Genomic DNA, 20,523 nt, shown 5'->3' with positions numbered 1-20,523 from the left:
AATGAGAGACGCGCGATAAGGGTTAAACAGGGTCGTTGGACGCGCCGTTTACCTGTGGTAAACATAGGCGAATGAAATAGCAACGCGGTTGTGTCGTACTGTATACATATCAAAATTATATTTCGAAATTATGGTGTTTCCGGGAAAGTAGAGGTTCCTGAGATCATTACAAGCAACTTTTTCCTTTACAGAAATGCTCTCCGAGGCACCGTTAACGAGTTATTAACGAAAAACGGGGACCAATGAGCGGCGAGCTCGGTCACGAGGTAGCGCGAGGCGGCCGGGCGCCCAGTTCCGCTCATTGGCTCGGCCGCCTCGCGCCAGCCGAGCTCGCCGCTCATTGGTCACCGTTTTTCGTTAATAACTCGTGAACGAAGCCGCGGATTGCATTTTCGCTGAGGAAAAAGTTGCTTCGAATGATCTCGGGAATCCATTTCCGGATTGCGAGACATCTTTGGGACGAAGAAAATTCGCAGCTTGCAACCGAATATATCAATCCAGTATTACGTATGACAACAGCAATCTGAATCTCTGACGTAATTGCGTGGTCGTTATTAGAGGGTTTCCAGTCGCGGCGGCGTGAACTTTCGATCATCGAGAAAGGCAAGGCGTTTCTTAATATACGGGAGCATAAGCGTCGCGCCACGATAGCGCTGTTTAAATAAATGGAAATACGCTCAGCCTGGACGAAGAAAAAAAAATCGCGTTCTTGTTTACGGCTGTCCCGATAAAAGCGGTAACGAGCGCACGGAGGAACAATAAAAATTCGAGATTCCTCGGCGGGGTTCCGAGTGAAACGCGGAAGCGCGCGCGCGCTCGGGCCGATCGCGAAAGGCATTTGTGATAAATATACATATTATTCCGCGGGTTTTCCGCGATTCCGAGCGAAACCGCTGGCCGACACGCCCGCAGATAACGCGGCCGGCTTTATCAGTGGGTGCCGCGCGCGTTAGAATGTAGAAATCCTTGGATCCGCGCGATCAGGTTGCCGCGGATCCGCGACCGATTCCCGAGCGGGCTCGCGGCTCGGCTGGACGCCGCGCCGATCGGGACGCGTGAAAGTAACGCGATTGCGTAAAAACGGCGATAATAAACCAGCGGTTCGCGGCCTTTTCGCAGCGGCGCCGATGTCCTTGGCTTTCGGGTGCCCGCCCGGCGACGTCCCAGGTGAGAATCGACGCGAGCAGGTGACGATTCAGGCGTTTTCTTCGTGACGGACGTTGAACCGCGGACACCGTGCCGTTCCTACGTGGAACGTTTGCGACGGCATCGCGGTTTGGACGCGCGTTTCTTGGGCATTCTTTTCGACCTTTGCTAAACAAAATTTTTCACTGTTCTACATTGGCTTTTGGGACGTATCGCTGATCTAATTCAATAATGAAGTTTAGAGAAAACGGTATTTAAAGAGCTATTTTCCCGATAATAATTTGCTTTTTGAAAATAATATAAGAATAATATAGTTATAATAAATAATAATATAATAATAATATAGTATAGTAATATAAAATAATATTATTTTCACTAAATTTTTGTTTACCAATATATATTAAATTTGCAAATATTTTGTAGAATGGTAACCTGGTCTTTGATATCTCAATATTTCTGTAGATACGCGCAAAGAACTTAGAAATGGAACAATGGAATATTGCGATTAATGCTTTTGCCTTGCGCATTTAAAGATACGTCGGTGTTGCATTATTCGGATAATACTATTTGATATGAAATAGTAAAATGTCTCGAAATCAGGTTGTTTTCTTAATGTCTCAGTATTGAATTAGAACAGCGATATATTTACTGTATTTCTAGTATACGTATAAAGTGTTATCTGCAAGAAAAACTGACGTGCGAGGTGCATAATTGCACACTCGAAGTAACATTTTTTTACATTGTTACTGATATCTAAACGAAAACAACAAAATCATCCACTTCTATATTAGAATTAACAGAAAATACTTACACAGAAACTAGAAAAAAACTATATTTCTATATTTCTATTTTCTATTATTTTCTTCTATTTTCTCTGCTATTTTATTTTCCTTTAAATATCATGAAAAATATAAAAGTTGCTTCGAGCCTGTAATCGTGAGACCGCGGATCTTTCACGTGGAACAGAAATCGCCTGAGTCAATTACAAGACACGGGAGACATTGTTTGTGCGACATTCATTCTTTCTCAAATAATTTTCATAAATCGAGAAACGTCCCGCAGTCACGAAATTGATTACCGAGCCGATTCCCGACGAATTAATTCAGGAAAAAAACAATCGCTTCGACGGATCCTGCCATTCCAGTTTTTGTCGCGTCAAACGAATTCCCTCGGTTTCGAGGAATTTTTGCGCGTCGGATACGAACGGATACGTGACGGCCGCGGCGAACGTGTCAAGAAACAGCCGTTCCCCACAATGGCGGCAATTAACAACGATCCTTTGATCTGTAAATGGCGCTATTGGACACGTTCCGCGATATCGATAGAAAACTGGGCCGTCTGTATTTTTTCCTCTCGTCGGCGATTCAGGGCACGTTCGGCGATCGGCGACCTTCGAGGCAGAAACGGCGAGCGCGAATCGTGAATCGTAAAGACGTGAGTCGCGCCTAGTTTCGAAACTGATATCGCATCGATACCAATCGATACCAGTCGACAAAATTACGATCCAATGCTGAATCGTATCGAAAACGTAGGCATCGAACATATTCGATACGTCTTCGATAGGTACTCTAAAATATCGATTTAATCTGGCCGATGATTTTACGGGAATATCGATGCCTGATTAATACATTCTTTACTTTTTACGTTAAAGTAAGATACATTAATACATTCTTTACTTTTTAAAGTAACAATTTACACAGAACGACAGTACCGATACTAATACAACACACGAGGAAATAGGAATCAAGGAGAAGACATAAGAAACATAAAAAACATAAAGACTCACATGTACTATTTTTCGGATTATACTTTATATAGTACTTTTTATTACTACTATTACTGTTACTTATAAAAGTACTATTTACTATTTATACAGTACTTTTTTATTAATAAATAATGTTGTTTCATATATCCGTACACACAGTTATATTATATGTATTCACGTGTGAAATGTAAATAAAATAATAAATATGAAAATAAATGTAATGAATAAATAATAAATACAATAAATATAAAAATAAATATAATAAATATAGAAATAAATATGAAAGTAAATATAATAAGTATAGAAATAAATATAAAAATAAATATAATAAATATAGAAGTAAATATAAAAATGAATACAAAGATAATAAATAAAATATCATTAAGAAATATTATTTTATTCACAGCGCTGTCTTTTAAACGATTCCTTTTTCTACTGATCGATTCCCTGGCCTTTGAAAAAACTCGTTCGACTGGTACGGAGGTTGCCATTATATCTCAATTTTTTTTTCAACAAACGACAATTCGTAAAATATCGAACGAGCATCGATACTTCCAGAGACTATCGAAGAAGCTTCGATTCGATACAGTATTGGTTTGGTATCATTTTGAGAAATCTCAGTGTCGACATTCGCGTCGTGATTCTAGGTACCCAAAAACTTCGATACATATCGATGCCTGCTATCGAGCACCTCGGAATCGGATCGACCGAATAACATCGATAACATTAGCATCGATTCACTAGTCGCGCCGTATCGCGCAGTTCCGAGGCGCACCGCGCGCCAAATGGGAATATCTCAATTGCCGCTCTCACGTAGATTAAAATTCCTCCGTTGAACCGTACGGCCGGTTTCCCTCCCGCTGCCTGTCCTCCCCGAGCGATAAACGAGGAATCAACGTCCGAGGAAATATTCGACGATCGTGTCAGCGTTTTCAAGAACGACCACGCGCGCGCGCGTTATCGGGGCTCGGTCGCAGTTTTCCTGGCCGCTGGAATCCTGCGGCTCGCGAAATGCTCGAGCGGATCGGTCGCGGGGACGACGCGTTGCAACACCGAGTGCACGCGAGCGTGAACCGATCGGTTCTACGCGCACGAGGCTTTTACGCACGAGCTGCGAATCCGCTCAGGGCGAGCGGCGATCCCGATCCGCGCGCTCTTACGCGGCTCGATCGATCGAAATAAAACAGATTCCACCGGGCCGGGCCGGGCCGGGCCGGGCCGGACCGATCCACGGCTAATCCACGGTTCGTACACGCGCGCGCGCGGCACGAATCGCGATCACGGATTATTTCCGATGTATGTATGTATGTATATGTATATAGCCGATCGAACCGGCGACCTTTAAAGCCGACGCCGCTGCCGCAGATTGAAGTGTTTCCGCGTGCGCAAATTTACGAATCGATCCCGCGGCATTCCGGAACGGGCAACGGTTGCCCGGCTTTTCGTCGGGAACGTTTCGCAACGGATACCTCTGCACGGGAGACATCGATAATGCACCGCGGAAAACCGGCTGCGGCCGAACGAAACGATACTCGGATAGGATACCGTTCGCCGATCTCGATACCACGCCGGTCATTTTGGATTTTAGAGCGTGAACAGTTGCACACCGTGTCCCGGGAAGGTTCTATCCGCGGCTCGAATCGGAGAGCGGAGCGAATCGGCGATATTCGATGCTTAAAGGTCTTCGAACGCCGTCGACGCGCGGTGAAATCCGCCGATTTTTCACATACGGTATTCTACCCAATCGGTTTCTAGCTGGTAATGGCTTGCAACGTTGATCGAAGGATTTCAATGTGATCCGGTGTGTCCGATGATCATAACCGTCGAACTATGGTATCGCGCAACGATGATAATGTTGCGGCGAAGCTAATGCGGTCCGCGTGTTCGATGCGATTTTTCCCCGTATTCGATCGTCCGTGAATTAATATAGCCCGGGGCTAAATGAGATGTGTGATTTAAGGGGGAGGGAGATGGGGGTTATTTGTTTTAGGACGTAGAAATATCGGTGATTTTTAAGCGTTTTTGTTTCTCGACGATTGTGGCTTGACCTTTTTTAACGATTCAAGGGGGCGAGGGGTTATTGAAGATTCAATAATGATAATGATAACAATAGTTAAATATATTATACTTATACTTATTTATATTATATTATTATACAATAGTATGACAATATGTCGCACAAGTAGCATATAAAAAATAAACAACTATAGGAAAAGATAGAAAAGAAGGTAAAGTAAGTGATCAAGATATTATATTGTTATTATTTTATATATATTATATTATATATATATTATATTATTATTATAAGATATATTGTTATTATTTAAAAACTAATGAGAGGCCGACGAAATGAACGAGAATAATACGATATGAGATCGTTAGGACAAACGAAAGCTCGTACGGGGTGTCCCATAATTATGTGAACACCCGCAAAGGGGTGATTCCTCAGGCCATTTGAAATAACTTTTTCCTTTACAAAAATTTTCTCCGCGGCTTCGTTTACGAGATATAAACGAAAAACACTGACCAATGAGAGGCGAGCGCGACTGGCGCAAGCCGGCCGAGCCAATGGGCGGAACTGGGCGCCCGACCGCCTCGCGCCGCCCTCGCCTCTCATTGGTCACTGTTTTTCGTTAATAACTCGTAAACGGCGCCTCGGAGAAAATTTTTGTAAAGGAAAAAGTTACTTCAAATGACCTCAGGAATCACTCTTTTCCAACTGCTAACATAATTACAGGACACCCTGTAAATTGAACTCAATCCCATCCATAGTTCTCATATCGTGCTTGGGAAACGTAAAAACAATTTCTTTAAAAAAAGGTCACGACGGCACGTTATGTTCCAGGGACGGTAAATGGTAGGATGGACAACTGCGGAGGCGGTCAGCGCCTGCCCCCGGACGGGGACGAATTTCCAGCTGCGTACCAAGAGTTCGGCGGCGGTAGCCAACAGTACCGATTCGTGACAGCGAGCGCGGCCACGAGGGCGTCGGCGATGACGGCGAACGGGGGCCTCGTGTGCGCCGACAGCGAGACGTTCATCGGCGCCGAGAGCTTCAAGCTGATCGACGGGAACGTGGTCACCACCGCGAGCATAATTCTGCCGGACAACAGGGTCGGCCTGTCGGCGGTCGAGAACGGCCGGCAGGACGCCGGCAAGCTCGGCCTGTCCGCGAACGAGATAAACGGGAAAACGGGCGTCGACAGCGTCTGTCAGGACGCCAGCGTCCTGGACAGCTTCCCCAAGAAACCGGCGTCCGTGACCAACTACGCCGGATACGGGAATCAGGGTAACGGTAACGCTCTGGTGTCCGAGAAGAAGGTCGAGATCACCGGCTACTATCACAAAGACACGGCGACGGTAGTCGAGGAGCCGCAGGACCACAAGGAGAAGGAGCCGTTGGACACGCCGCCGCCTCTGCCATTAACCGGTAAGGATCAATTTTCTCCATTGATCCTTCTGTCGGGGTTCTTTCACTGTTTTCATCTCGATTGCCTAGTGCAGGGGTGTCAAACTCAAAAGCTAACTTGGGCCGCAAAAAAAAAATCAATGTTCGTAGAAACAAATATTTTTGTTTTGAGTAGTACATATTGTAATAAACATATATAAAGTTAAATTATTGTTTACGTCCTGATAATTGACATCAAAAATGTTCATCTCGGGCCGCGAGTTTGACACCCCTGGCCTAGGGTTTATGAATTGTTTTTTCATTTTTCTTCATATATTTCTCTAACAAACATATCCCTTACGTCCTTTAACACGATTATTACTTATTAAATTAGCTTTGCGAATCATTCGTTGAACTGTGTTCGGACACGGAATTATTTAAATTAAAATATTATTTACATACTTATCTTGCTTAAAAATTTCATATTTTGACCTTGACATAACCTTGACATGACCTTGATATAACCTTGACATAACCTTGATATAACCTTGACATAACCTTGAGATGTCAAGGTTGTATTCAAGGTTTTGTCAAGGTTATGTCAAGATTATATCAAGGTTATGTCAAGGTCAACATATGAAATTTATGTTAAAGTATTTACGTTAAGTTATGTTAGAGAAATATGAAGAATATTATCAATATCACCTTGAATATAACCTTGACATAACCTTGATATAACCTTGACATAACTTTGACAAAACCTTGACATAACCTTGAATACAACCTTGACATGTCAAGGTTATGTCAAGGTCAATTTTAACTTTCCAGTTTCATTAATCAAACGATTTATGTTTCGTGGAATTTTTGCGATCGATTTTCAGTGCTCGACGCGAGAAATAAATAAATTTCGCTTCGATATTAACCGAAAAAAAGCTCAATTTAGATTTCGTGGAATTTTTGCAATCGATTTTCAGTGCTCGACGCGAGAAATAAATAAATTTCGCTTCGATATTAACCGAAAAAAAACTCAATTTAGATTTCGTGAAATTTTTGCAATCGATTTCCGGTACATGGCGCGAGAAACAAATAAATTTCGCTTCGATATTATAACCCCTTGACATACAACTAAAACAGAATTCAAACTCAACTGAACAATTATATACAAACTAAAAAAAAGAGAAAGTTCCATTTTAAAATTTCGATTATTGATGTACGCACGCAACTTTGTTATTATTTTCGTCGTGAAGGTGTTCGGGTGGGGCGTCTTGAGCATTGTAAACAAACCAGACTCGACGCCCGAGCGAAGCAACTGCGTAATCTAATAATACACCGCGCGGCGAACGTTTCCGCAGCTCCCGACGCGTTAGACTCGTCGAAGTCCGCAGCGGCGCGTGAAACGAATCACGACCCCCCGACTCTCGTCATTGTATGTCAAGGGGTTAACGAAACGTCGGAGGTCCCTTTTAAACCGCCTCGAAAGACTGGCTAAACAACAGCTGTTACCCCTTTCGTTCGCCAGGTCCGCCCAAGGTGGAGCCGGCAGGTCTGTACTCGCGGAGTTCTCCGGCGCTGGAGCCGCCGCAGCGGAAGTTCTCGTTGAACGGAGAGCTGTGGCGGCAGGACGACAAGTCCGAGAGGTCGGTCCGGGACAAGATCGCCATGTTTTCGTCGCAGAGCAGCCTGGACGGGCCGTTGTTCCCGAGCTCGGTGACCGTGGCAGCGGCCACCACGAACGGCCGAAGGCTGTCGAAGTACAAGTCGACGGAGGACGTCTGCAGCGACGAGAAGACACCGAGCCAGAAGGAGAGGGCGTCCTTCTTCGCGGACAGGACCCAGAGCTCCTTCGACCTGACGGACTCCGGGCGCAGCGTGGGGCCGGAAGTGAGCCGGAAATACGGCCAGAGGTCGCCCAGCCTGCCCCAGAGCCCCTCGTTCACCCCGCCGACGATCCACACCTCGAAGACGTTCCCGGTGGTGCCGCCGAAGCCGGTCGTCTCGACGGCTATTCCGTTGGTCGGCTCGGGGCCCAAGTCCCCGCTGAAGAGCTACGCGTCGCCGACAGCCAGTTCCCAGAACAACGTTTCGCCGGCGAATCTCGGCAATCATCAGAATTCTTCGAGCGTGCCAACGAAAGCGATCGCGACGACCGCGCTGATCAGGGCGACCAGCTTCTCCGGGTCGACGCCTTATCTGCAGGACCGTGGTGCCACCGTCTGCTCGCCCGACCTGCTCGCTACCTCGCAGATCAACAGGACCAACTCCTTGGCCTCCACGATCCGCAGACCCAGCGAGGACATCAGGAGGACCAGTCTGAACCAGCTGATCGAGCAGAGGAGGCGGTCGATATCGAAGCTGAGGGGCTTGGTGATCCCGGAGAAGGAGGCGATACCAATCGAAGCTCCCATCGTCGACCTGCCGGAGATCAAGTCGCGGGATTCCATACTGCTGCACCAGGTCAGCGAACAGATCCTGAGAGAGGCGATCGTGGAAATATCTCGCCGGGAGCAGTTCCTTGGTTTCGTTGTTCTGGTGTAGCTAGAATGTGCTCTGTCGTCGGCGTTAAGGCAATTATAATATAATAATATAATAATATTATATTATATTATTATAATATTATATATTATAATATATATAATATTATATTATAATATTAATATTATTTAATTATATAATTATAATTATAATATAATATTATATAATATTATATATTATAATATTATAATGTAATATTATTATAATATTATAATATAATATTATAATATATAGACAAAAATGCTTGTGAAACGTATTCATAAATTTCGCACAATTTAGAATAATTCCAAAACAACTTGCCGAAGGAAACTGCGCCCGGTGTGATCGATAGAACACATGCAAAATTGATCTTAAGAAAGTAGATCGACGCAGCTAAGCGGTTAAACGAGTGGCGATGTTTGGCAATTTTTTTATAACATAAGACCTCGATGATATTTATCGCCGCTTGGCACGTGGTGGATTTTTTGACATTTCAAGATGCAAAATGTTTGTTTTCCGTTACATTTTCTTCTTTGTCCTTATTTGATGGAGCAGTGGTAACAAGTTTTACTCCCAACTGGCCAATAGGACATTTTATCGACTTTTAATGTTGATAATAATGTTAATGATAACGTTAAATAATTAGTATATGTTTATTTCTTGTGCACCTTTCACCTTCGATTTAGAACAAAAAATCGAGCAACATTTTCTTTGTAATAGCATTCCGCGTCGTATGAACTGAACTCCTCCTTAAAAAATGCAAAATTACCGATGATACGCGGTTCTGAACGCAAAAAAATTTATTCTTACCATACATTTCTATCTTGATTATACAATAAACATAGTGTAAACAATTACTATTGTGAAGAATGTTAGTTCATACGACGCGCAAAACAACTACAAAGAAAATGACGTTTGAATTTTCTTTCTACATTCAAGAAAAGACACGCTACACCGCACGCCGTCGACGTGGAAGTCCACAATACTATTACATGAAGAATCGATCAAATAAAATGAAAACAAAAAGACATTTCGTATCTTGAAACCTTAAAGAATCCACGTGCCAAGCGGCGACGAATTCCATCAAGATCTCATGTCATCAAAAAATTGCCAAACATCACCCCTCGCGTCACACGAGAGTCTTCCCCCTGAAATCGCTAACTCTCCGACTTCGAATGCAGAAGATAATGCGATTGCCCGTTGTTTCAGATCCCGAGGTCCAACATACAGGACAAGTGGGGTTCGCAGAGCTCCTTGGCGAGCAACGCGAGCACGGCGAGCGTTCCGCTGAAGGCGACGACGTCCTTCAAGATGCCGGCGCCTCAGATCCACTCGAAGTACTCGCCGGCGTTCAAGAGGAAGAGCCTGGCCGTGTACGGCACGTCCGGCAACGGCTCGGCCTTGAACGGTACCGCGAAGACCTGCTCGCAGTCGTCGCCGACGACGACCGCCACGACGCCGCCGATGTCCGAGCCGCCGAAGAGCTTAGAGAGCATCTGCAGCCCGACGAGGAGCGACTACAGCTTCGAGTTCGCCTCGACGGCGAGCTCGCCGGAAGGGTTGCGCGGCAGGCCGAAGACGGCCCAGAGGAAGACCCGGATGGACTACGACGACTCGGACAACGACTCGGCGGTGAGCAGCTCGCAGAGCAGCATCTCCAGAGGGTTCAGCCCGCCGATGTCGCCGGTCCCGTCGGAACGGTCGACCGTTTCGTCGGAGAGGTCCTACATGTCGACGGAGACCAGCTACCGGCACCGGGCCCTCATCATGGACAGCCCGACGAGGACGTACGCGAAGGAGTCGAACGCCGTGGACTACGGCCGCGCGAGCCTCGTCAACGAGAGAACGTTCATGTCCGAGAGATCGTCCTCCAGCAGCAGCAGCTCGGACCCCAGATCGCCGCAGCCGGTGGAGTCCAGCCTGGCCAGGACCTCGCAGATCCCGCAGAGACAGCTGAAACGGTCGAACAGCACCGACACCAACTGCAGCACCTCGTCGACCCTGACGTCGGGCTCGCAGGCCAGCGCGGAGTCGTTGTCCAGGCGGGTCCTGAAGCCGCAGAGCGTCGAGGCCATCAACCGGAAGAACATCCTGGCGAGCGCCAGGTGTCGGAGCGGCAGAGACCTGAACGGATCGCCGTTGATACAACGGAAGTTCGCCGAGGCGGATCATCCGTCGGAGAACGGCGACGATCGGCCAAAGATCCGGCCGAAGAACACCGTGGCCGGTCCTCAGGACGTGAAGATCGCCTACATCGAGGTGACCGACAGCTCCTTCCCGGAGAACGACGACCCTTTCCCGAAGGAGGAGGAGCCGAAGCTGCCGCCGAAGAGGAGCGTGCCGCCGCCGATCGCGAGACCGCCGAAGTCGGAGCTGCTGGAGCCGTCGAACGACCTGAAGATGTGGGTGCGCACCGAGGCGAAAGCGCTGGCCAGGTCGGCGGAGCTGAAGTCGGCGAAGAGGGTCGAGAAGAAGCCGGAGCCGGTCGCGGAGACCGCGAGGCAGGGCAAGGCGGTCGAGAACGAGCAAATTGCTCACGGCGTGAACCTGTCGCCGGGGAAACGGAACAACGAGGGCGAGGCTAACGAGACCTTGAAGCCGCGAGGCAGAGCGAACGAGTCGCCGAAGAAGATCCCCGAGGACCAGAACGACCTGCTGACGATCCTGACCACGAAGAGCAGGTCCAGATCAGCGATCCACGTGGACGACGGGAGCTTCGGCCGGTCCAAGAGCCAGATGAGCCTGGAGGATATCCTGAGCGCGAAGTCGGAGGCGAAGTTCGCCCGAACGCAGAGCGTGGAGACGAGAGCGGAGAGGAGCACCGGTTGCCAGAATAAGACGCTCTGGGAGCCCAAAGACAACCGGTACGGTAGAAGGAGCTCGGCGACCACGAGCGATTCCTGGAACGACGATAAGCCGTTCGTCTCGAAGATACCGACGCTGGGCAAGCCCCGCCTCGCCGATAACGTGGACGAGACGACGGAGACGGAGAAGTCGAAGATGTTATCGAAGATCCCGACCACGAGGAACCTGAGCCGCAGGAGCGCCAGCGTCACGGACATGAAGAAAGCGCTGGAGAAGATCGAGGCACCCAGCAGCCCGCTCCAGCCCGCTCCTGTAGCCAGCCACAACAGGTTCCCGAGCTTGGACAGCAGCGTCGACGAGAATCTGTCTCCGATAGGCACGGACGTGGACACGGACAGGTGCTGCAGCGAGCAGTTCGGCAGCATCAGCTCGTTGGCGAGCAGCACCAGCCTGATCTCGCAGCAGGAGCTGGCGCAGCTGGTCGAGGAGGCCAGCCTCGAGGAAGCCAGAGGTGCTCACGACGTGATCGTCGTGCTGCTGCACAAGGAGAACCCTGCCGGCAGCGTGGGGATCACGCTGGCGGGCGGGGCCGACTGCGAAGTCAAAGAGATCACGGTGCACAGAGTGCTCGCGCACTCGATCGCCGACAGGGACGGCAGGGTGCAGAGGGGCGACAGGATCCTCAGCATCAACGGGAGAAGCACGCGGGGACTCACGCACAGGGAGAGCCTGGCGGTGCTGAAGCAGCCCAGGTCCGAGGTGGTCCTCGTCGTCTCCAGGGCAAGGGCCGAGGACGGCTGTAGACTGAGGTCACGGACCGCGAGCGTCGAAACTATCATCGAAGGTGAGCAAACGCGCTTCGTTGGGGTCGGCGAGCTTCTTACAGGCGAGACAGAAAAGCCGCCAGGCTTCGATGCTGTGACGAGTAGTATACATTGTATTGGGTTGGCAACTAAGTAATTGCCGATTTTCAGTTATTGATGTCTCTCACTACCATTTTTATGATATCCGTAAATGTTATATTATAATATTTTAATAATATTAATAATATTATTATAATTAATATATAATTTAATAATAATGTAATTAATATTATTATAATTTAATAATATTATTATTATATTATTATTATTATTATGTTATTTTTTATTATCCGTGAATGTTAGCAACTGGACAAATCGGCAATTACTTAGTTGCCAAGCCAATAGTATACATGTATGACAGAAATGTGTGGATCGTTCTGAAACCAGTAAAAACGTTTTGGAGAAATTGGTAACATTATTGTATTATTCGCAACTCATCTAAATCAGAGAAGCGTCTTGTATTGGATGCGGACAATTTTTATTTTGCATAAAAATCCACAGTCTAGCGATGGGTATTTCTAGTGCAAAAAATCGTTGCGGATGATACGATATCGAGGCGCACCTTTAAGCGAAACTTATCAGTATTGATTACACTAGGCGAAGAGCTATTTGCTAAGCCCTCGAAGAACGGTAAATTAAGAACCACGAGTGTACACGAGCAATTTTTAATTCGGAAAGACATTATCGGCTGTTTATACCGCCTTGGTGTGCACAATGTACACTCGGTCGCGGAACATGATGATTACAGAAATTGCGATTGAGAAGGTACACCCTTTAACCTTTTAGGCACGACGCGCCACTATAGTGGCTTCCGCGGATATCATCTTTCAGAACGACACGCCACTATAGTGGCTTGCGCGGATGTCATCTCTCTGGACGACGCGCCACTATAGTGGCTTGCTCTAGTAGCTCATCGTTTGAACCAAATAATCGTCTTCATATGCATTGTTTCACACTTCTTTTGTCTTCACATCGATTTACAACAGTCTGCAGGGTGTCCCAAAAATGTCTCGCAATCCGGAAATGGCGGATTCCTCGGATCATTCGAAGCAACTTCTTTCTTTACAAAAATGTTCTCCGAGGCACCGTTAACGAGTTATTAACGAAAAACAGTGACCAATAAGAATCGAGTACGGCTGACGCAAGGTGGCCTATCCAACCAGCGCGCGAAGCCCAGTTCCGTTCATTGGCTCGGCTGCCACGCGTCAGCTGCTCTCCTGGAAGAGAGTGATTCCTGAGATCATTTCATGTAACTTTCTCCTTTACGAAAATTCTCTGCGAAGCGTCGTTCACGAGTTATTAACAAAAAACAGTGACCAATCGGAGAACCAGTGCGTCCGACGCTCCGCCCTTGCGGCCAATGCCGCGTCGCGCCGGCCGTCCGACGCAGCGACATTGGTCGCGAGGGCGGAGCGTCAGCCGTGCGCGATCTCTCATTGGTCTCTGTTTTTCGTTAATAACTCGTTAACGGTGCCTCGGAGAACAGTTTTGTAAAGGAAAAAGTTGCTCCAAATGACCCGAGGAACCCGCCACTTTCGGATTGCGAGACATTTCTGGGACACCCTGTATATACAGTATCAGACTCTGTACAGTACATATCAGACTCTGCCGTCCAGTGAAATAGCCTCGCGCACAGAATTCAGCCGTACCTAAAAGATTAATTGCTTCTTGGGGTTCTGTGTTTGAAATCATTGTGCACGGATCTTCGATGAGAGGCTCTGAAACTAAAACTGAAAATTATTATCTTAAAAATTATCTTAAAATTAATTATTATGTTCTCTCTTTAAGGATTCGAGGTGAACGGTGTCGCAGATGATACTGCTTGGGGACCGCCCTCGGTGGTAGCAGTGTACAAGGACGGGGCTGGGTTGGGATTCAGCCTGGAGGGTGGCAGGGACAGCCCCCTCGGGGACAGGCCGCTGGTGATCAAGAAGATATTTACCGGTGAGACCCTAGAGCTCTGAATCGACGCCGAATCTACCTGTCAGAATAACCGATTCCACATTTTTTCTTTCAAAATTGTTGAAATTGTAAGGTGTCTTCGGTAGGACACATACATTATAATAAAAATAACAAGATGTCTGAACGAATTTATGCTCGGTAGATTTAGCGTAAAAAGAGCTCTCTGTCGCCGTACACTTTTCAAAGTCGCGACACGTTCTGGCAGAACGCTTCCCGGCGACGATGGTCGCGCCTTATCGAGCCGCGTAATAACGATGATAATAATCGCGTTGCAGGAGGTGCTGCCGAGAAGACAGGTGCCTTGAAGGCAGGGGACCAATTGTTAGAAGTGAATGGGAACGATGTGACGCGAATGTCGAGGATCGAGGCGTGGTCTCTGATGAAGAAACTACACGACGGCGAAGTGAACCTCCTAGTCAGGCATCCTGCCACCAAATCGTCGTGAATGATAGTCAATTAGAAGGGGAGGCGTCGTGCGAGGAACGCGACCGAGAGAAGACTTCGAGCGTTGCCGGGAGATCTTTCGCGATCGCCGTGCCAACGATGTCGAAGCGAGACGAAGAAGTCCTCAAACTCGAGGAATCGGAGGGGATGCGATGCGCGCGATCGTATCACCGGCGTGTCCTTTGTTCGAAATCCTGTTTCGGTCTTAAAGGATAACGAATGCATTTTGTTGGAGCGTTACTTAGGATTGCCCGTATCGTGCTTACTCTAACGAGGTATTATTGTTGCGTAATTGTTTGGATACCTCCGTTCTTCAGGGAGACCTTTTCTTTGTCCTGTTCTTTTTGTTTTCGTCGAACTATAAATTATACGTGTTACCGTTGTTTCGAACACGGATCCATAGAAATGAAGGAACGCTTTTCCTAATTAGCTAGTATGTACCTAGATAGTAACGAGGCCGGAAAGGAAGAGAGAGAAAGAGAGAGAGAGAGAGAGAGAGAGAGAGAGACGCTTTTGTCCTCGCAATCTCGTGGAACGCGAATTTGCCAGGACGCGAACGAAAAGAAGGAATTTGTAAATAGGATGAACTATGCGCAAGAATTCGAGATGCAACACTTCGGGTGTCTAGAAAAACTGTCGTACTATTAATAGAGAAAAAAAAAGGGAACCGCCGGAGGGCGACAGATGTTAATATAACGCGTTTACGTTTACTGGATTATTTAATTGTAGACTGACATTCGTTTCTAGATTTGCGTTTGTTAAAAATCGTGCTGTGATATGTATGTGTGTTAATATTAAAACTAACAAACGTTAACGAGAGCAAAAGACCACTCGCAATAACAATATTATTTTAGCCTAACAAATGTTTACGAGATATTTGATTAATCGCTTGATTCTTTAACGTTACTTATGCTTTTCCGTCTCCCCTCAACACCCTCGTACATATTTTCTATACAAGATTCATGAATAGGAAACGCCGCAATGTAACTTTTGTCAATAATAAACGATGCGATCGAATTGCACACGCTTCATTGTTACGATTCCCGTTCTTCTCTCCTTTATCAAATGCCAGCGACCGTTCCGGCGCAAGGATTTTTTCAAGGATAACGGAATAATAAAGAAACACAGTGTTTTGAAAACAAAATTCACATACCTAATTCTATTCGTTCGTTTGATATTACGTTTTTGTACATTAATACCAATAATATTTCTTTGGCACACGGTCCTCTTTAATACCCATTTTGTCCATGATGTCCATCTCGAATGTTTTCAGAGGAGCCTAAATCAAGTCGAGAATACATTCAGACGACGAACTTTTCACGGGAATAATGATACAGAGTTATCCGGAAACGTTATTTACGTACATCGAAAGTTACTTCCATTAAATCTTCCGCCAATGTATCCTTGGGATTATCTATGTACACTTCAGGTTTCTTATAATCTATAGTTTCCTTGCTCCCTTCTGGAATAGGAATAATCCTGCCGGTTCTGGCGGAGACTCGGACGTGCTCACCTTCTTCCGTGTACCTCCATTCGATAGGTGTAGATTTTCTAAAATAAACAAATGCACGTAAGTGCATTCACAGTTCGTACCAAGGCTTACAATGTTACGCAATACTGTATAGACACTCGGGTACTCAATTTCAAGTCCTGATACTCGAGTAATCAGATTCAAATTTAAATTCAAACATTTAAATATCGAGATTCAAGACCGGACATACGAGTACTCATGTGTACAAGCTCGATGTTAATGTCCTGGTGCATATTTGGATTACTCGAATATCCAGGCAGTGGCAGCGCTGTTTCATATCCATAAGATACTTACAGATCGGAAGGGTCGACCAATGAAACTTGAGTTGTAACCAATAGAGGCTTTTCCGTTCGAATAAAATATCCAGGGTAGTCTTTAGTTTTACCTACACATTCCAATTTTGTATTCAATCCTGCTACGATAATCCAATTCCTCTCCTGGTAAATATCTTTCACAAAACCTTGTTTTCCTTTGTCAGGACCAACTAATATTTCCACCTAGGCACATGACACATTTCGGTACACTGAATAACGCTGTCAGTATCTTTTTATTAAACATTCCAGATGCTCTTATCCAGACATACTGTAACATCAAGTTACTTACACGATCTCCGCGGAAGAAACTCCAATTTTTTATGGGCTCAACGTGCACAAATTGATGTGTACTATTAGGCTGATTTTCGTACTGAAAAGGTTGTGTCCATGGCCGATGAATAGAAAAGTGAATTCGATTACGTTTTAACGTCCGTGGAAGGTACTGAGGTTTCCCACGTGGTGTTTTCCAATAAATCTAAACACAGATTGAATTATAAATAAAATATACTATACAAACAGTTGTAGCAAGTACCAATTAAAACGTCATACCTGTTCTGTCACGCGGTCTATGTAACGGTCCGGTAAATTCGAATACACCTTTGACCAATGCTTCATTCTTGTGAGTAAAGCACACGTGAGTCTCATTTTGTACAATTAATATTTAAAACTAATTAGTATCGAAACTTTCGAATCTTGAACATACAGAACCCCAACAATCCGGACTTCGATTAGTTTACGGAACATAGATACACTTCTGATAGGGAAAGTTTACATTCTAGATGGCAGCACAACCTGGCCTCTATAACAACAAATTAAAATTAAAAAATACAATAAATAGTACGTATAAAACAATCGAAAATACAAACAATGAACCGTCGAAGTCTAAGAATAACTAGTAAGTTTTCCAGCAGATACCGTTTTCCTCTTCTCCTGTTCAAATCAATTCAAATTTACCGCCGTACGTAGGAAGCACTTGCGCCATTTGCGGCGAAAACGAGAAGCTTTTTTAGGATTCCGTATAGCGCTGATTAGTAAGTGGCAGAACGCTGAAACTGTAAGCCAAAGTCGAATGTCGGTAATTTGGCTAAGGGTTTGAGCGCTTTATCACACACTTACTAATTGTCGCTGTACAGAGGTCAAAAGAAACTTTCTGGATTCACCATATCGGCGTCATTATCTCGTAATCGCAATTAATTATCATAATTTGCATTGTCACTAATGGCAAATGCAGCAAAAGTAATTTGAATTCAAACTAAAAAACGATATTTCAATGTTTTTTCTATAAAAATTTTTTATTTTTTAAAGGAATGAACTTTATGGGCATTTCATCGATTTCAATGACCTTGAAATATGATCTTACGAAGGACAGAGTACGAAAGTAACATTGCGTACATTAAACTTTAATCATTAAGGTTATCGTGTAGTATCAATTTCGAAGATACGCGCACATGAATTAGTTATTAATTTGGTAATGTATTCCTGGGCTTGTAAAATTTACGTGATTATCCCTAATTTACATAATTGCAGACGAATACTGCAGAGACCGAATCATCGCGGGAAATGGGTTCCAGAGAATTGAATCTTGATTTATATATATTTTTAGATACACATAAAATACAATGGAAACGCAGTATAAACGGATAATAAAAACGTACAGAAATATAGATATATAGATTTAGTGTATAAATAAATCTAGTATATATGTATACTTCAAGAAAACGCAATCGCTGAACTTGAGGTCTGCAAATGTATCGTTGGTCTTACAGCCTATTCAGAATAACTAAGAGTTCTATGGTATGGTGATATAGATATCTATTAGATCACTGAATAATTCTTAAATAGGATTAATAGGAATTTTGACATATTTATAATTGACACGTTTTCGTTACACAGTAAAAGAACTAAATTACCGAATGTCGCATATGCAAGAATGTATTTTACAGAGCATAGTTTAGCCACCACATTGAAACTTGTCGTTGAATATAACTGTAATCTTAGATTCAATAACATTTAATATTTGTTGCATCATTGACCTTATAATGAACCATTAGGCAACATACATTAAATCTCATCTGTGATTAACAATAAACCGGCATACATAATTGTACTGTCAAGCGTAAGTTACATATGTATACAATTATTAGGAATGTTCTTCAAATATATCATAATGTTCGGAAAATATTATTTTAATTCTTTATAACGACCCATTAAATTTTTATAATCGAATATGCGAGTGAAACGAATCGTAAACTTTGTTTTGGCATCAGAAGATTTCTGTGATTTCTGTGCTATAAATAATATAGCTTAAGCAAAAGAAACTCCATCTGAAGTGTGCCTTATATTTTTAGATTGAACACCATGCCCAAGAACTGTTCGTAATGAATTGTAATTACGCCATCTAAATCTGTATCCAGTTGTCTGAAAGCAGCAGTCAAGGTCTGAAAAAAAAGATGCAAACCGGAAATGTAGATTTTTCTATTACATAAAAAGAAATACAGAATTTCTAAAAAACCCCATGCCATATACTTACATATAAGACTATACAGCATTGAATGAAATCATCAAAGTATATTGTTCCATGACCACCCCTATCATATTTACGTATAAGAGTATCTATAATGTGATCTGATAATCGGTAACCAAAGTTTATGAGTGCTGTTTTCAATTCATTACGATCGATATTTCCACTGTTATCCCGGTCAAATGACCGGAAACAGTTCTGCCAATCTGTTACATACTTCCATAGAGCTCCAAACTCTTCGAAACTGACTGTGCCTGTTTGATTTTTATCGAACATACCTGGAGAAGCAGGATCATTTTTGTCAATGTCAAACATACCTGCATCAATAAAATGAACTGAAAATATATTTGCGATAATAAAGGACCATGCTAATTGATCATGAGATTGCATACTTGTGTCTGTGTAAAGTGCAACAATACTACAATAAATCTATGACTAATTACTTCAGTTGAGTATATGTTGAAGGGATACGCTAATTCGCATGGTCATTTAGAAGCAAATAATAAACGGATACTTACCAATCATTAAACGAACAGTTTCTGGATTGAATGGTGTCCATGTACCATTTGAAAGTGCCTGTTGCAATTCATCTGCAGTGATCGCGCCGGATCTGTCTTTGTCCACTCTTTAATTTATTAATTAAGAAATATAATTAAATTAATTAACAAATTGTTAAAAAATATTCGGACACCCATCGAATTTTCGTACTGATTCATAAGATTAGATTACACCAAATCTTAGTATTTAAGCTTACACGAAATAAAGTAAAAATATTCCTTAAATAAGAAATAATATTTTTATCACAATTTCCATGGATTTCCTGTTATGACAAAACAACGCGGAAACTCTGCAGTCTAATCATGATGAATTAATATGTAATTAACGGTAACGTGAATCATTAAAGTGTGCCATACAATTTCCGTTCTTTAGAAACACCGACACACGGCGCGTAGAATAGTCATCGAACAATAAACCAAATTGAATAACTAAACATAATTATGTATTTCTATAATTACCGTTGGAAAACATCCCAAAGAAATTCCCGACTGGGCATAGGGGACACAAAAGACATTTTTCAATGAACGTTTACTACTACAAAATATTCAATCGATAACAATCGCAATGTCACTTTTGTTAGATCAATATAATCTCACGGTTGGCTCACGAAGCAACTATGCAACAAGCCAATTTGAAAAGAATTTGCAAGTTATAAACAACGTCACAAATGCGTCAGAGTTTCTGAAAGTCTGACGTGTTACTAAATTCTTCTTAT

The 20,523-nt window shown here is 44.2% G+C and overlaps 3 protein-coding genes and 1 long non-coding RNA gene across 8 annotated transcripts in view; 2 read left to right on the top strand and 2 right to left on the bottom strand.

Moving 5' to 3' along the window:
- bbg (PDZ domain-containing protein big bang) overlaps positions 1 to 15,906 on the top strand; it is a 157,676-nt gene extending 141,770 nt beyond the window's left edge. For both annotated transcript variants that reach the window (XM_033478369.2, XM_033478370.2), the window contains exons 7-11: positions 5,757 to 6,341; positions 7,819 to 8,753; positions 10,020 to 12,459; positions 14,267 to 14,422; positions 14,716 to 15,906. In XM_033478369.2, coding sequence (XP_033334260.2) covers positions 5,757 to 6,341; positions 7,819 to 8,753; positions 10,020 to 12,459; positions 14,267 to 14,422; positions 14,716 to 14,885 — 4,286 coding nt within the window. In that variant the 3' untranslated portion in view covers positions 14,886 to 15,906. The remainder of the gene's footprint in view (positions 1 to 5,756; positions 6,342 to 7,818; positions 8,754 to 10,019; positions 12,460 to 14,266; positions 14,423 to 14,715) is intronic.
- mRpL24 (mitochondrial ribosomal protein L24) lies at positions 13,130 to 17,477 on the bottom strand. 3 transcript variants are annotated; one of them, XM_076520211.1, is made up of 6 exons: positions 17,279 to 17,477; positions 17,019 to 17,204; positions 16,710 to 16,912; positions 16,249 to 16,435; positions 16,038 to 16,163; positions 13,130 to 14,208 (listed from the first exon to the last, which is right to left on the bottom strand). In XM_076520211.1, the coding sequence occupies exons 1-5, from the start codon at positions 17,372 to 17,374 to the stop codon at positions 16,077 to 16,079; spliced, it is 759 nt and encodes a 252-aa protein (XP_076376326.1). In that variant the 5' UTR covers positions 17,375 to 17,477; the 3' UTR covers positions 13,130 to 14,208; positions 16,038 to 16,076. The 3 variants fall into 3 exon arrangements, with proteins under 3 accessions (XP_076376326.1, XP_076376325.1, XP_033334262.2); XM_076520210.1 differs by having other exon boundaries at positions 13,130 to 14,202; XM_033478371.2 differs by lacking the exon at positions 13,130 to 14,208 and having other exon boundaries at positions 16,015 to 16,163.
- A 135-nt stretch (positions 17,478 to 17,612) lies between these two features.
- Positions 17,613 to 18,908, top strand: LOC117225064 (uncharacterized). Its single transcript, XR_013032983.1, has 2 exons — positions 17,613 to 17,965; positions 18,035 to 18,908. It is a non-coding gene; the product is annotated as an uncharacterized LOC117225064 (long non-coding RNA).
- Alg-2 (Apoptosis-linked gene-2) lies at positions 18,305 to 20,522 on the bottom strand. Of its 2 annotated transcripts, none has more exons than XM_033478376.2 (4): positions 20,267 to 20,522; positions 19,769 to 19,875; positions 19,260 to 19,567; positions 18,305 to 19,167 (listed from the first exon to the last, which is right to left on the bottom strand). In XM_033478376.2, the coding sequence occupies exons 1-4, from the start codon at positions 20,320 to 20,322 to the stop codon at positions 19,066 to 19,068; spliced, it is 573 nt and encodes a 190-aa protein (XP_033334267.1). In that variant the 5' UTR covers positions 20,323 to 20,522; the 3' UTR covers positions 18,305 to 19,065. The 2 variants fall into 2 exon arrangements, with proteins under 2 accessions (XP_033334267.1, XP_033334268.1); XM_033478377.2 differs by having other exon boundaries at positions 19,260 to 19,528; positions 20,267 to 20,521.
- Position 20,523: the final 1 nt, after the last annotated feature.

Source organism: Megalopta genalis, chromosome 3 (genome assembly GCF_051020955.1).
Source record: "Megalopta genalis isolate 19385.01 chromosome 3, iyMegGena1_principal, whole genome shotgun sequence".
Lineage (NCBI taxonomy): Eukaryota > Metazoa > Arthropoda > Insecta > Hymenoptera > Halictidae > Megalopta > Megalopta genalis.
Note: the sequence above shows the minus strand (reverse complement) of the source record. Positions and strands in the feature narration are given on the sequence as shown.